At 44.6% G+C, this 15,777-nt stretch overlaps 1 protein-coding gene across 1 annotated transcript; it reads right to left on the reverse strand.

Annotated features, from left to right (window-relative positions):
* Positions 1–3,227: 3,227 nt before the first annotated feature.
* Positions 3,228–3,844, reverse strand: LOC122729051 (PRELI domain-containing protein 1, mitochondrial-like). Its single transcript, XM_043967716.1, is given in 3 exon segments — positions 3,228–3,346; positions 3,380–3,679; positions 3,682–3,844. Coding segments are annotated over 3 exon segments (582 nt in total).
* Positions 3,845–15,777: the final 11,933 nt, after the last annotated feature.

The raw sequence follows: 15,777 nt of genomic DNA on the forward strand, positions 1-15,777 counted from the left end.
CCAAGACCCAAAGAGGGGGCAAATGAATTACCTAAATTAAATAAATAGAAAATAAGCATATATGGGTATATTCTACTGAATAAGTAGAAAAGTCAGGATTTGAATCCAGTTTGTCTGACCCCAAATCCAGTAGAATCTGCAGGATACATGCTAAATTAATTTTTAGTATCACAGAAAGATCTCTGGATCTGGATCTCTGGACATGGATTTCAATCCTGGCTCTCCTGTCAGGTAATGTATGACCTTGGGAAAGTCACTCTCTATGGGTCTCAGTTACTCATCTACAAAATGAAAAAGACTGTACAAATTTATCTTTAAGTCTCCTTCCAGCTCTAAATTCCATAATTCACACTAAAATATTAATTTGTTATATTGTTGCTCAGTCATGTCCAAGTCTTTGGGATCCCATCTGGGGTTTTCTTGGCAAAGATAATGGAGTAGTTTGCCATTCCCTTCTCCAGCTCATTTTAGAAATGAGGAAATGGAGGCAAACAGGGTTAAGGCACTTGCCTAGGGTCATACAACTAGTGTCTGAGATCAGATTTGAAACGAGGAAGGTGAGTCTTTCTGGCTCCAGCCCTGGACTTCTACCACTGCACTACCTGGCTGCCTCTAAATATATTAATGCCTAATGTTGTAATGTGTTGGGAGAGAAGAGGGGAGGTTAAGGCAATGTGTAAACCGGAAAGAATGAAGGGTGAATGGTGGAGTTTTAAGCACGATTATAGATCATTTCTGTAGTTGGATAAGGCAGGGAGGGGCACCTTCCCAGGGCCCCTGGAGCCACATCAAGGAGAGATTGAATATGTCTATATATGCAAGACTTTGTATATCTTAATTTCTCCAATCGCAAATTGTAACCAGCCCAGTAATGCCCTTAAATCTCCTCCAGGTGACCCAGGTAAGGATGGGGGGGGGGCGGGGATGGAGAGTCTGCAGGTACCAAGAGTAAAGTCGACAGGCTACAGCCTTCCCTTCCTCAGCTTCCTCCAACCTTCTTAATTCTTGACTTGCCAAAAAGACATCTGGGAGAATAATGTAAGGGAGAGGTGCACTGATGGGGGGAGGAGGATGCAATTAACCCTTTCCTTGACCTTCCCACCCCCTTGCCCAACCTAAAGACTTTCCACATTCCCAAATCTGTGGCCACAGTGCCCCCTGGTGGTCAACCCAGAGCTCAGCCCCCATTAGCCCCCCTTGATCTTCCGCAGCCAGGCATGGAGGAGGTAGCTCTAAATGAATTTAGCATCAGCACAGTTATTTAAATTGTTTTAATTAATCACAGATTGAGCAGTAAATGAACCACTAAGTGGGGGGTGGGGTGAAAAGAGAGGGAGGGAGGGAGAGACACAAAGAAACAGAAGGAGAGAAAGAGGAAGAGAAAGAGGGGAGGGGAGGAGAGCAGAGGGAAAGAAGGGGCAAGGGCAGAGGATGGGAGATAGAAGAGAGAAGGGAGGAGAGGATGGGGGAGGAGAGGATGGGGGAGGAGAGGATGGGGGAGGAGAGGGCAGGAGGAAGACAGGGGAGGGGGAAAGGAAAAACTGAAAGAACACTGGTAGATGTCATGGGATGGTGGGAAATGGTGATAGGGTGAGGAGAGCAAAACAACCAGATTGTCTTTGTGAGGTAAGGGCTGCTAGTGCTAAGTTCCCTGCTGCTCTCTTCACCCACACATCACCACCCACAAATCCTGAGCCAGCATGGGCTCCTACACCTAAGGCCCATAGATGAAGAGGCAGACAGGTGGGGAAAGATGCAGGAAATATGCTCTCACAGTCACTAGGAACGGAGCGGGGGGACTTACCTAGGATCACAAAGGTAATAAATAGCAAAGCTGGGATTCTGACCCAGAGTCTCTGGGTCACCCTAACAACCCTTTCCATTATACTGTCCTGCCTTCTTATTGGTATGTGATGCTCTACAGTACACCTGTAAGGTGGGTAGTATATGTATTCATATCCCCACTTCACATATAATACATTAGAGAGTTGAAGTGAGCTGTCCAAGGTCTTGCAGCTAAGAATGACCTAGCCAGACCTGCAGGTCAGGTCATGGGATACAGAGCCATGTAGTATGATAGACACCCTCACCTTACAGATAGGGAAACTAAGGCCAATAGTTTGACTTGTCTAAAGTTATGCAAGTATTAAGGCAGCAAGCATCAAAGGTAGGATTTTGCACCCAGGTCCTTGGACTTCAAAATCAGTCCTCTTTTCACTGTATCACCTAATCTAGTTCTTGCTGCATCTCAGGAAATGAGTCCAGCTCAAAATCTACTGAGGGACCAGTATCTCTGGTGAGAAAGTCTAGGAAAGAAATGGGCAGCACTCATGTGTTATTTACATTATGCCCTCTAAGACTCCAGCTCTCTTACTGATAAACTGCCCTCTATAATAGATCTCTACCCTTTTATCTGTGTATACACCATGCCCCCCCCAAAGAATAAAAGCCTCTTGAGAGATCAATTAATTTTGTTCTTTTATCCCAGGACCTAACACATTGTTTCAGTTCCTTTTTTTATTCATGTATGACTCTTGGTGACCCCATTTGGGGTTTTCTTGGCAAAGATACTGGAGGAGTTTGCTATTTCCTTCTCAAGCTCATTTTATAGATGAGGAAACTGAGGCAAACAGGATCACACAGCTAGTAAGTGTCTAAGGCTGGATTTGAACTCAAGAAGATGAGTCTTCCTGACTCCAGAACCAGTACTCTATTCACTTCAGCACCTAGCTGCCCCACCTGCTACATAGTGTATATTTAATAAAAGTGTGTTGGCTTGAATCAGCCTCCTGGATAAATGGCTAGACCCAGAGGCAGGAAGAGTTGAGTTCAATCCTGCTTCTGACAATTACTAGCTCTAAGGGGCAACTAGGTGGTGCGGTGGATAGAGCACTGAGTTCAAATCTCACCTCAGACAAATACTAGTTGGGTGACCCTAGGCAAGCCACTTAACCCCAATTGCCTTAAACATCCGGGACCATCTCCAGTGGTCCTGATAATATATCTTTTTTTTTTGACAGGACTGAAAATTGATTTTTAATGATACATTACAACTCGGACACGGGGTGGGTAATGGGACAAAAGCGAGATTGTCTGCGGGTTTGCGTTGTGTTGATGGTCTGCTCAGGGCTAGTGCTCCAGGAGGAGCTTGGAGTCTCTCAGCCTTGGGGTGCTCTGGGAAGGCAGCAGGGCCTTTTTATTGCAGGGGAAGCAGTAGGGTGACTCTTTTAAACATAGCGTTGTTGCTGCTGATGATGATTCTTGGTGGCTGCCTTGCTGGCCAAATCCTTGGCCTTCTCAGTCACTTCCTGAGCAGTTTCCTTTGCCTTCTCAGTTGCTTCCTTAGCTTTTTCAACCAGTGTCTTAGAAGGAGCTTCACCTTGCAGTTTGGCCAAGATGTACCCAAAGCCTTTGATGATCTTGGTCACGTTACTTTTGAATCTAGCAAGGCCAAACTCCTGAACAGCTCTGGAGACCCCAAACAAACTGGAAGAGACCCAGGCCTCCCATCGGATTTCAGTCCAGCCACTGTTTCCAGGGTTCACCCAGTAAACACATCTTTCCTCTACAACCATCAGCCGGGCATGGTTGATGTTCCAAGTGAAAGTGGTCATGGTCTGGTTTTGGGGATCCACGATAGAGCCTTTGAGGATGTACACTGAGGGGGCTACATTACAGAAAAGAAGCGCTCTGCCCAGTGGGGCATCCTGTTGGTCTTTGTGAGCAGCCCCCTGGACAGCACATGCTTGCTGAAGGGCTTGGGGGAATGCTGCCAGAAAGCAGCAAACACTTGGTCCCAGGAGCTCCGGAGCATGCTCTGCCCCAGGAAATACTTCACCGTCATCCTGGCAGGGGTTGGGGTCAGGGCAGCGTTATGGGGTGTACAGCATGGGCGGGGTAGGGGTAGGGAGAGAAGGGTTGCTAGGTTCGCGCTCTCCCGTCACCGTCCTAAAGCAGCCGTTACCTCCACATCCACTGCCACCACTGCCACCATCATGAGGGGACCCTGATAATACATCTTGCCACTGGACCCAGATAGCTCTGGAGGAGAGAGTGGGGTTGGACTTTGCACAGACATAAATCGAATTCCTTGCAAGTCATGACATCACCTTCCTGATGTCATGGTCCTCTTTGAAAATGAAGGACAAAGGGGCAGCTAGGTGGCACAGTGGATAGAGCACCGGCCCTGGAGTCAGGAGTACCTGAGTTCAAATCTGGCCTCAGACACTTGACACTTACTAGCTGTGTGACCCTGGGCAAGTCACTTAACCCCAATTGCCTCAACAACAAAAAATAAAAAACCAAACCAAACAAACAAAAAAAGAAAATGAAGCACAAACAACAATAACAACAACAGCTCCATGACCATGAATAAGCCAATCTCTGAGACTAAGGTGACTCCCTAAGACTTAACTAGTAGATGGGTCCAAGGGAGTTTCCAAGTTGATGAAAACACACAGGTCCTTAGCATATTGACTTTAAAATGAATGAGATTATTATTGTTGTTGTTTTTATTGTAATTATTATTATTAATTACTTACTTGGGGCCTGAGCATGAAGCTAATTACAGGAGATAAAAATATCCAAAAGGCAAGACAGTCCCTTACCTCAAAAGTTTACATTCTAATAGGAGGAGGCGGCACATATAGGAGAGCGGTGGCCAGTGTGGTAAAAAAATATGAAAGTCTTTTAACAGTCGGTTAGGATAACTGAAATACTCCAGTTTTTGAAGGACCACCCTTTTGGGGAGGAGACCAATGGCATGAGCCAGTGCAGCCAGGACTGACTGCTCTGCCAGGCCCAGGCGCAGCCGCCCACTCAGGGCCCTGGCAATGAAACGGGCTTCTGAGTGGCGACAGGCCACAAACAAGGTTTTGATGATGTCAATCTTCTCGGATGTGGAAGCGCTGCCCGTGAGGCGGGCGATGTCTCGGAGCTTGCTCAGGACCCCGGCTGCCGTCAGGGTGGGCAGAGGCAGCATGGTGCGCTGGGTGCTGCGGCTGGCCTCTACCACCAGCCCCACATCCCCCCTTTCTGCCATCTCAGCCCGGATGGCTTCCAGCTGCCGCCCCGTGGCCTGGGCCACGGCCTTCAAGAGGACGCCATCCCCCACGCCGAGCTCGAGGCCCTGCTGGGGGGGCCCCAGCCGGTTCAGACTCAAGTAGAGGACTGGGAGGAGGTCTGTAGGGAACCAGAGAAGTCATAGGGATGTTGAGCAATTGATTTTTCTTACTTATCACATTCTATTTTGAAATGGTATCTTGGTGTTGCTCACAGCTACTAGACTCTACGTCCTCAGGATCAAAAGCCATATCTCATTCATCTTTCAATTCCCTGCAGTACCCTGCCCAATAAACATTTGCTGAAAGTCAAGAAGACAGCCCAACTCTGGCAACACCCTCCTTAGCTGTATAACTGTGGGCCAGTCACCTTCCTTCTCTGACCCTCAGCCTCAGCACCTGTAAAATGGGTATGATGATCCTTAGATTATTAGGACATTGTGAAGATAGCTGAACTCCTTGAGAAGACACTATTTTGCTTTTCCTTGACCTCCAGGGCTTGGCATATCAGTAAGCTCTTACTACTATAGCTAGATGGTACAGTGGATAGAGTGCCAGACCTAGAGTTCGAAAGTTAAATCTGGCCTCAGACACCTACTAGCTGTGTGACCCTAGGCAAGTCACTTCACCCCCTTTGCCTCTGTTTCCCTATCTCTAAAATGAGCTGGAGAAGGAAATCGCAAACCATTCCAGTATCTTTGCCAAGAAACCCCAGAGGGAGTCACAAAGAGTCAGACACAACTGAACACCAACAGTAAAGTGCTTACTAAATCCTTGTTGACTGACTACTTCCTGAGAAGTCAACCCTTTCCACTTTTGAACTGCAATGATTAGGAAGTTTAATGGATTAACTCATCTGTAATAGTACCACACGTCACCATGAATTCCCACCAAATCAAACTTGCCTAACAGTTTCTGTCATATATGTCCCCTAGAATTTTTATTACCACATTAAAACTCATAGAGAGCTCAGGGGGAAAAGGTCCCAGCCTCTTGTTTTCTCAGCACTGGTCTTGATCTTTGATGTGGTCTGACCATCAAAGGACCCAGAAAATTGCCAAGGGTCAAAGAGCTCAAGTATCACTTTACTCATGAGGAAACTGGGCCTAATGAGGAGAAAGGACTTGTCCAAGGTCATGCTGATAAGAGGAAAGGCCTGAATTTGAACCTCTGTCTCCTGACTCCAAATGCAGGACTTGTAGGATCATAGATCTGAAGCTGGAGGGGCCCACCTGGACCAAACCCCTCATTTCACAGCCTCTTGAAACCCAGAGTTGCCTATCTGCCCCATGACTTGCTAGTAAAGGAAGGTTTTGATGACCTAGATCCCTTTGTTCCCATCCAAATTTACAAGTATACCCCCAAAGAGTTTGAAAGCTGTGTTCGGTATTATTTGGAAAACAGGTGGCTCCAGCACAAGAAAGCTCACACAGAAGAAACACAAAAGGAGTTACTTTTCCTAAGTAACTCAAATCCCTGACAGCCAGAACAGTCCTGTGCTTCTCTCTAAAACATACCTGTCTCCATCAGGCCTGGTGGCTGGTATGTGTTAGTCTGAATGAGAATGCCAAGCCTTCCTCCAGAGGCAGCCAAGTTCCTCTTTCTGGACAGATCCCAGGGCTGAGTCCACAGCAGGCATCTAAAGCTCAGGGAAGGATCTTCCCAAGGGTGGCCAGCCTTCCTATCGAAGTGACAGCAGCTGCTGAAGATTCCATCCCTGGGCTTGTCATTTGTGTCAGAATGTGAACAACGGACGTTGTTCTCAGAAGCAGGATTCCGTGATCCTTCCTTCTTTTTAAAAAAGGCAAAAAGAGAAAACACTTTTCTTAAAAGAAGAACATCGTTGGGTTTATGACAAGCACTGGCTAAGTGTTCATCTTCGTGGTAAGTCAATATTGGTGTCTGCATGTCCTCAGAAACAGAATTCCTAGATCATTATATTTTCTCTTTTTTTAAAGCTTGCATTTTTTAAATTTAATTGGGGGGTGAGGCAATTGGGGTTAAGAGACTTGCTCAGGGTCACACAGCTAGTAAGTGTCAAGTGTCTGAGGCTGGACTTGAACTCAGGTCCTCCTGACCCCAGGGCCAGCTCTCTGTCCACTGTGCAACCTAGCTGCCCTGTATTTTCTATTTAAAGTTCAGTTCAAGAGGTGGAGATAATGTCCACTTCTTTTCAGCCCTCCCCTCACATAAACTCACAGCCATTTTCTTATTTACAAAAAACAAAACACCCCCCCCAAAAAAAAGCTCGTTTAGTGAGACTCCAGAAAAGTGCAGTGATAATAAATGGAATAATTTATTCCAACTTAGAAAAGGCCCTGGAAGCCATCTAGATGAACTCCCTCATTTTACAGATGAGGAAACTGAGGCCCAGAAAAGTTAAGTGATTTGACCAAGGTCACACAGGCAATAAAGCATCAGAGGCATCGTTAGAGGCCAGGTCCTCCAATTCCAGAGCCAGGCGTGTCTATTCCATCACACTGCCCCTTCCAATTCCACCTCATGAGGATACCATTCCTGTGCAATGTGGACACCATCCCCAGCGGAAGGTCTGAGTTCACATAAGGACAGAGATTAATGAGCATCTCCTTCATCAGCCCCCTTAGGGAAAGAAAGCAATGTTGACTTTAGACCTTGATGATTGGGAAGGTGACAAAAGGGGGCTCATTTGCCTAGACAGACAGCTGGCCCCTGTTCAGCCAATGCTTGGCGGTGCCAGGAATATTATCGACTTCATTGACATCAAAGGGCAAGGAGATCATCCAGGAGGCAGTAGGAGAAGGCAGAGGGCAGGGGCCCTGAGATGTTCACAGTCCCCTGAGAGCTGGGGAACAGCTGATGCTTTCTTGGTCTGTTATAAATTATCTTCCTAATGGAATATCTCTTTTTATAGTTGTAGATGCAGAATAGACAATCTCTACATGTGATGAGACTCTACTAGACTGTCTCCTCTCTCCCTTTCTCCTCTCTCTTTTCTCCTTCTCTCCTCTCTCCAGCAATTTTTCAACTGACATCTCTCAATCTGGCAGGAACAGGATCGGGAAGATCTTGACCCATTGCCTATATTGAAGAATGACATATTCTCTAGCTTTCAAAAGTAACTCTGACCAGAGCACTCAAGTGCAATTCTCCCCTCCAGTTGCCTCCTCCTCCCCATTTCTGATCAATGTGAGGAGTGGGGAACAGAGCAAAAGCCAACAAGAACAGGTGCTGGGCAAGTTAGCCTGGATGTCCTGCCAAAGCTTCTTCCATCATTGTTCACAATGGAGAGGGAGACGGAGGGAAAAGAGATGGAAAGGGAGGGGGAAGAGAGGGAGACGGAGGTGAAGAGAGAAAGAGGGAGGGGGAAGAGATGGGGAGGGAGAGAGATCTAGTTGCACTCCCAGACTAACTCTTCTCAACACCTCCAATGTCCTACCCAGTTGGTCCCTCTGTCACTCCAGGTCTGCCCTTGTGATCTCATTATTCCTCAATCCTAGGGCTAACATGGTAAACATGGTTGGGAGGGAGTGCTAGAAATTACTCCCTCTTATAGCCCAGAATAGCCCAGAAAATCAGGGCAGGAAAATGATTTGTGAAAACCCAATTCATGCAACTGTGAAAAAATAATGGGGTTTTGGGGACTCTCTCTCTCTCTCTCACACACACACACACACACACACACACACACACACACACACACACACACACACACACACACACACACACGAACTCTGGCTGGTTTTGCAGGGCCAGCCCAGAGTCAGGAGAATTTCAAAGGAAATGTAGATCGATCTTCCTAACTGACTAAAGGAAGTTAACTAACTTAAGACCACTTTCAAGTCATGTCAATCAATGGACTTGAATGTTACCAGCCAATTAGCTTGGACCCACCTCTACCTGAGACAGGTTAAAAAGCCCAGGAGAGGGGTCTCTCAGTGTGTGTGTGTGTGTGTGTGTGTGTGTGTGTGTGTGTGTGTGTGTGTGTGTGTGTCTCTCTGTGTCTCTCTCTGTGTCTCTCTCTCTCTCTCTCTCTCTCTCTCTCTCTCTGTGTCTCTCTCTCTCTGTCTCTCTCTGTCTCTCTCTCTCTCTCTCTCTCTCTCTCTCTCTCTCTCTCTCTCTCTCTCTCTCTCTCTCTCTCTCTCGGCATGCTCTTCCCTCTCCCAAGCTGTTCTCTCTTTCCCCTCTATTCTAGGTATGTAGAGTTTCCTATCTTTTAGAGCCATGTGCATTCTCTTTACTAATATTCAATATGCTTTAATAAATGCTTAATGCCTCTAATTTCTAAGTAACAAATATATTATAAATTCCAGCTAAATTCCCTAACACTTGGAACAACTATAGGGTGACCATATAGTTTTACTTGCCACACAACCATCCCATGACCAAAATAGCCAGGGCCTTTAACTTCAAAAGAACATCTATGAATGTGCTTGTTCTTTTATTTTTAGAGTAATTAACATATAACTCACTCACTAGCAAAACACTTAGAATTTCTGTAAAGTTAATTCCTGTTACCTTCTCTTCAAAGCCCTCCCATTGGGGAATAATAAAAATGACTCCTGTGTAAGATAGTGAGCTCCCCATCCTTTGTGTTCAGTGAGAGGCTTGATGGTCACTTGGCAGTTGCCAAAGGTATCATGCTTTAGTTAATGGTTGAACAAAAAGACAATTTCCCTCTGTAGACCCATGGCCACACCTGTGCGGATCCCTCCTCCAAAGTAGCCTCCTGTGTATCACATCACTCTCCCTCAACCACTTGATATTCTAGCCAGGCTGTGTTGTTTCCTGCAAATTATTTCCTGGCTATTTCCTGCACACAAAATGCCTTTGTACAAACCGATGCTTGGGATCCTCACATTCCTCACCTCTGCTCCCTTCTCCTCGAAGCCTTCACTGATTCTTCCCTAACCCTAACCCTAATGCCAAGGTTGTACCTTCTTCTGCCACTGAAATTACTTTTCATTTACTTTTCATATATTTTGTATTGGTTTTTCTGGGTACATCCTATTTTCCCTGCAGGAGACAATAAGCTTTTTGAAGTCATGTTGGGTTTTTTTGGTTTGGTTTTGGTGAGGCAATTGGGGTTAAGTGACTTGCCCAGGGTCACACAGCTAGTAAGTGTCAAGTGTCTGAGGCTGAATTTGAACTCAGGTCCTCCTGACTCCAGGGCCAGTGCTTTATCCACTGCACCACCTAGCTGCCCTGAAGTCATATTGTTTTGTTTGAAGCTTTCCATCCCAAGCATCTAAGACAGTGGCTGACATGTAATAGGTCCTTAATAAATGCTTATTGGATGAATGAACACATGAATGGCAGCACACTAACCCTTCCTTATTGCTACTCCTGTCAAATCCTACTTCTTGGTGTTTTTCCTTTAGGTCCTCAACAGATATCTGGCAAATAAGACTGATAAACTAACTCTTGCTAGAAGTTTGGGGAGGAGAGAGGAACATAATCCCTGGCATCTAGTCCTTGAGGATAGCAGGGCCCAATGCGTCCATGGTCCAAAGAATTCCCAGTGAGGCAGGAGGGTGTAAAAGCTCTAATACTCAGAAGCTTTGTGGCCATTTGTCAAGTTACTGCATTCCTTAGAATCTCAGCTTCCCTGATTGTCAAGAGGGGGTAATAATACCTACCTCATGTGCTCATTTTAGCAAAAGTGCATTCTATCCACTATATCATCTAGGTGCCTTTAACCACAATGAGGAGGAAACTAAGGCTCAGAAATGTGTGTCTTACCAGAGCTAGCTCAACACAGGATTTGAACCTAGCTCTTTCTGACTCCAGGATGAACACTCTATTATATCTAATGAATGATACATTGATATGCCAAAGATCTGTGATTTACATGGTATTAGGACTCTCCACCAGGGCAAGTCCCAATCTATCTACCATTGAATAAATGCCCTTTGGAAAATCACCCAAAGCTCTAGAAGGTGAATTTGCTCATGGACATACAACTAGTTAGTGTCAGAAGTAGGATTTGAACCCAGATCTATCAGGACTGCTGGTTCTGTATTCTATATATTACTCTGCCTAGAGAAACTTTCAATAATCATCACCCAGAGAAAAGAGGCAAAATCACTAAGAGTCAGCAAAATGCAAATTTAATCAATCTAGAGGTATTACATCACATTCATCAAGCTATCAAAGGTATAAAAAAAATGAGAAACCTCATTGCTGGAAGGACTAGGGGAAGACAGGCATGCCAATTCACTGCTAGCAGGGCCTTGAAGTGATTCAGCTATTCCAGAAAACAATTTGGAATCAATGAGAAAATTGCTAAATTGTTCATACCCTTTAACCTGGAGATCCAATTACTGGAACTATACCTCGAGGAGGTTATTGACAAAAAGAAAAAAAATCTTTATGTACAAAGTAGAAAAAGCTTCATTGCTGCATTATCTATCATCACAAAAGGCCAGAAACTAAATCAGTGCCCCATAGATGGGGGATAGATGAATAAATTGTGGCATATGGCTGTGTAAAAATATACTGGACCATACAGAATGATGAATATAAAGAATCTGGAACAATATGGAAAGACTCGTATGAAACGCTACGGAGTCATGAAAGCAGAATCCAAAGAACAATAGACAAAACTCAGGTCAAATACCACATTATGAGAATTAGGTAGCTAGGATATAGCTACCTAATTGAGTCCAGCTACTTGACCCTGGCTAAGTCACCTCACCTCGCTCAATTTCCATTTCCTCATCTCTAAAATGGGGATAATCACAGCACCTACCTCCAGGAGTTGTTGTGAAGATCAAATGAGGTAACACATATGTAAATCTCTTCGAAAAACTTAAAGTGCTACATAAATTCCAACTTTTATTTTTATATTGTTGTTTGTTCTTTGTTCTCAAAGAGGACCATGATACTAGAGTGATGTCATGACTTGCACTGAATTAGGTTTAAATGAGGGAGGACTGTGAAAGGTTACCAGCCTCACTCTCTCCTCCGGAGCCATCTGGGTCCAAAGGCAAGATATATATTAGAACAGGAGATGACCTCAGATATTTTTAAGGCAATTGGAGTTTAGTGACTTGCCCAGGGTCACACAACAAGTAAGCCTCTGAGGTGAGATTTGAATTCAAGTCCTCCTAACTCCAGGGCCAGTGCTCTATTCACTGTGCCACCTAGCTGCCCTTACTTTTATTATTATAAATTAAAGAATATATCTTTCCTTCATGTTAATTATTACTCATCTGACTTGGGGAGGGGGGAAGTGCTTTGTAAAGTGAGTGTTTGTTGGGAAGTATCATTTGTGCCAGAACAAAATGAATCAATATTTTTTAAATAAATGTATTCATTCCTTTAACAAGCATTTATTGAAGACCTACTATGGACCAGGCACTAGGCTAAACACTAATGATACAAAAACAAAATGAAAGCTAGTTCTTGACTTCAAGAAACTCACATTCCTCCAGGTAGATGGAACATATACACATATAAGTAAGTGTTAGATAATTTGATGGGAAAGAATTTAATGACTGGAAGAATCAGGAAATGTCTCCCATGGGAGGGGTCATCTGAACTGAGTCTTGAAGTAAGCTAAGGATTCAAAGAATTTTGCAGAAAAGTTACAGAAGTATGTGGTTGTAGGAAGCAAACTGGTTTTGCCCCCAGCTGTTCTAAATTCGTTCAGGAGGTGTTGGGCTGGTTAACCAACCCTTCCTTTTATCATCGGGCTCTTCTTTCTCCATCCCCTCTACTGGATTTTCCTCCAACTCATGCTCATTTCCTGTGGTGTCCCCTAAAGCTCTGTACTAGGAGCCTTTCTTTCTTCCCTCCATCAGTTCTAAGATCTGTGGATACAAATAGAAAAAGAAAGATGGTCCCTGCCTTCCCTGAGAAAACATTCTTTTTCTTATTTAGTATTTTATTTTCCCCCAATTATGTGTAAAAATAATTTTTAACATTCATTTTTTAAATTTTGAGTTCCAAATTCTCTCCTTCCCTCCTTCCTCACCCCCCCCCATTGAGAAGGCAAGCAATTTGATATAGGTTATACATGTGTACTCATGCAGAACCTATTTCCACATAAGTCACGTTGTAAAAGAAAACAGACCAAAAAAAAACCCAAGAAAACAATTTTTTTTAAAGTATGCTTTGATCTATATTCAGATACCATGATGTTCTTTCTCTGGGGATTGATAGCATTTTTTCACCTTTAAGTCCTTCAGAGCTGTCTTGGATCATTATATTGCTGAAAATAACTAAGTCATTCGCTGGTTTGTTTTTGCTTTTGTGAGGCAATGAGGGTTAAGTAACTTGCCCAGGGTCACACAGCTAGTAAGTGTCGAGTGTCCGAGGCTGCATTTGAACTCAGGTCCTCCTGAATCCAGGGCCAGTGCTTTATCCACTATGCTACCTAGCTGCCCCCTAAGTCATTCACTCTTGATCATCTTATGGTGTTTCTGTTACCATTTTCAATATTCTCCTGGTTCTACTCATTTCACTTTGTGTCAGTTCACGTAAGTCTTACCAGGTTTTTCTGAGAGCATTCTAGATCTTACATTCTAATAGGTGAGGACAGCGTACGTAGGGTGGTAGCTAGAGGGGACTATTTTGTTTGGAAAGGCACAAAGATGGTGAGTACAGCCACAGGGTAAATGACTGATTTGCTATAAGAACAGTAGTATTGATCATCCAGGGCCATCTCCAGTCATCCTGATATGTATCTTGCCACTGGACCCTGCTGGCTCTGGAGGAGAGAGTGAGGTTGGTGACCCTGCACAGCCCTCCCTCACTTAAATCCAATTCACTGCAAGTCATGACATCACCCTGATGTCATGGTCCTCTTCAAGAATGAAGGACAAACAACATTTATTAACATGACTGCTGTTCCCAGAGCTGGGGGTAGAAAGTTCACATGGAGGGGATGGTGCAAGAAGGGCATTCTACATGAGAGGAAGGCTCTGCATCTGGCACCTGTCCTCCCTTTTTAAAAGTACTGAACCTGAGTGAGCTACAAGTTGCATGGGGCTGGATTCTAGAGACACCCCTCCCCAAAGACTATAAGATGACTTAATTAGGTAAAAGCTCTTCCCTATGTTTTCCCTGTGACAAGAAGGCAGAAGTTGCCCAAAATATGGAGTAGTAGAAAAATCTTCATGCTGCTTCTCACAAAACTGGTCTTGAGTGTCAGTTCTACCCAGCATGTGACCTTAGACCAGTCACCTGACTCATATGAGACCTCAGTTCCCAGAACCCATAAAATAGGCCATCCATTCCAGCTCTGAAGTTCTATCTGATTCAATAAAAGCTGCCATTTCCAGGAAAGTTGGGCAGGCTCCAGTGGACCTGCTCAGAGTGAATGATGGATTGCGTTGTCCACTCTGCAGAAAACCTCCCAGAGAAATCCTGTCAAACTCGTCCATCACTCAGGGCTGTCCTCCTGCCAATAATGCCCACATTGGCCGACTTCACTCTGCCTAAAGTGATGGATGAACCAGAGCAGCTTCTACTCAGTATTAGCCCTGGGCTTAACAGCCTTGAAAAGTTCCACTTAATCTCTTCCTCTCTCGACTGGTTTCACTCCATAAGGAGTAAAGCATCCCCCCTCCTTCTGTCTTGCTTTTCCTACTCTCATGGAATCATAGAATTCCAGAGTTGAGGCACTAGAGGCTACAGTGGCTAAAGTACTAGGCTTTAAGTCATGAAGATATGAGTTCAAATCCCACCTCAGGAACCTATTTGTATTACCCTGCACAACTCACTTAATCTCTCTCTCTGTGGTTCATTTTTCTCATTCTATAAAATAAGAAACTTGGCCTCAATGGCCTCACAGGTCCCTTTCACTGAGCCCAATTTTTACCTGAGCAGGAAACCTGTCTACGACATTCCAGACAAATAGTCATCTGGCCTCTATGAAAAGAGAGACCTCTACCTCTCCTTCTATGGGGCTGCCCTTCCACGTTGAGATAGTTCTAATGATTAGGAAATTGACCCTTATATTAGGCTGAAATCTGCCACTTGGTAACTTCCACACCTTGCTAGGTCTAAACAGTGGTGTAAACAGTTAGGTCTAAACCGTTTCAAATAGAAATAGATCCTCCAAGTCACATATTGACTTAGAAAACCACAAATTAACATAATCTATGTTGTATGACATTTTTAGTTGCTTTGTTAAACATGTCCCAGTGACATTTTAATCTGATTTGGGCTGGGAGTTTGGGGAGCTGCTTGTAGCCCACTGCCACTAAGTTTGGCACCTCTGACCATTGTTCCAAGCAGAAAAGGCTGAATGAACCCCTTTTCTACAGGACAACCCTCTGAAAGCCAGAAGCCAGCTATCACGTGCCCTCCCTCATCCGTTTTCTCTCCTCCAGGGTAAATAGTACCAAGTCCTTCAGCCAGTCCTCAAGAAGTAGAATTGTTCCCAAAGGGAACAAGTTGCACTGACAGTGTTCTGCTCCTAAGAGCTATTAAAGGATTTTTTCAAGCATTTCAAGCTACATCTTTAAAGGCTCGCTATTTCTTGGTCCAAGGGCCATCTGGATCTGCTATGATACAAGCTGACTGAGTCTGTGCTCTGATGTCAGGGATGGTCACTAACAGCAGGCAATCTCAGTTTTTGATGGGGAAATATGAGAGGAGGGCCACCAGGGGTGTCACAGAGAGCTACACTCAGGGGGTTGTGAATGAGAACCCCAAAACCATGAGGTGTGGATTTTCGATGTCATTTGCACCATAGCAGGTATTGGATTTAGAATAGAATTTCAAAGAC

The sequence above is a fragment of the Dromiciops gliroides genome, chromosome 5 (assembly GCF_019393635.1).
Source record: "Dromiciops gliroides isolate mDroGli1 chromosome 5, mDroGli1.pri, whole genome shotgun sequence".
Taxonomy (NCBI): Eukaryota; Metazoa; Chordata; class Mammalia; order Microbiotheria; family Microbiotheriidae; genus Dromiciops; species Dromiciops gliroides.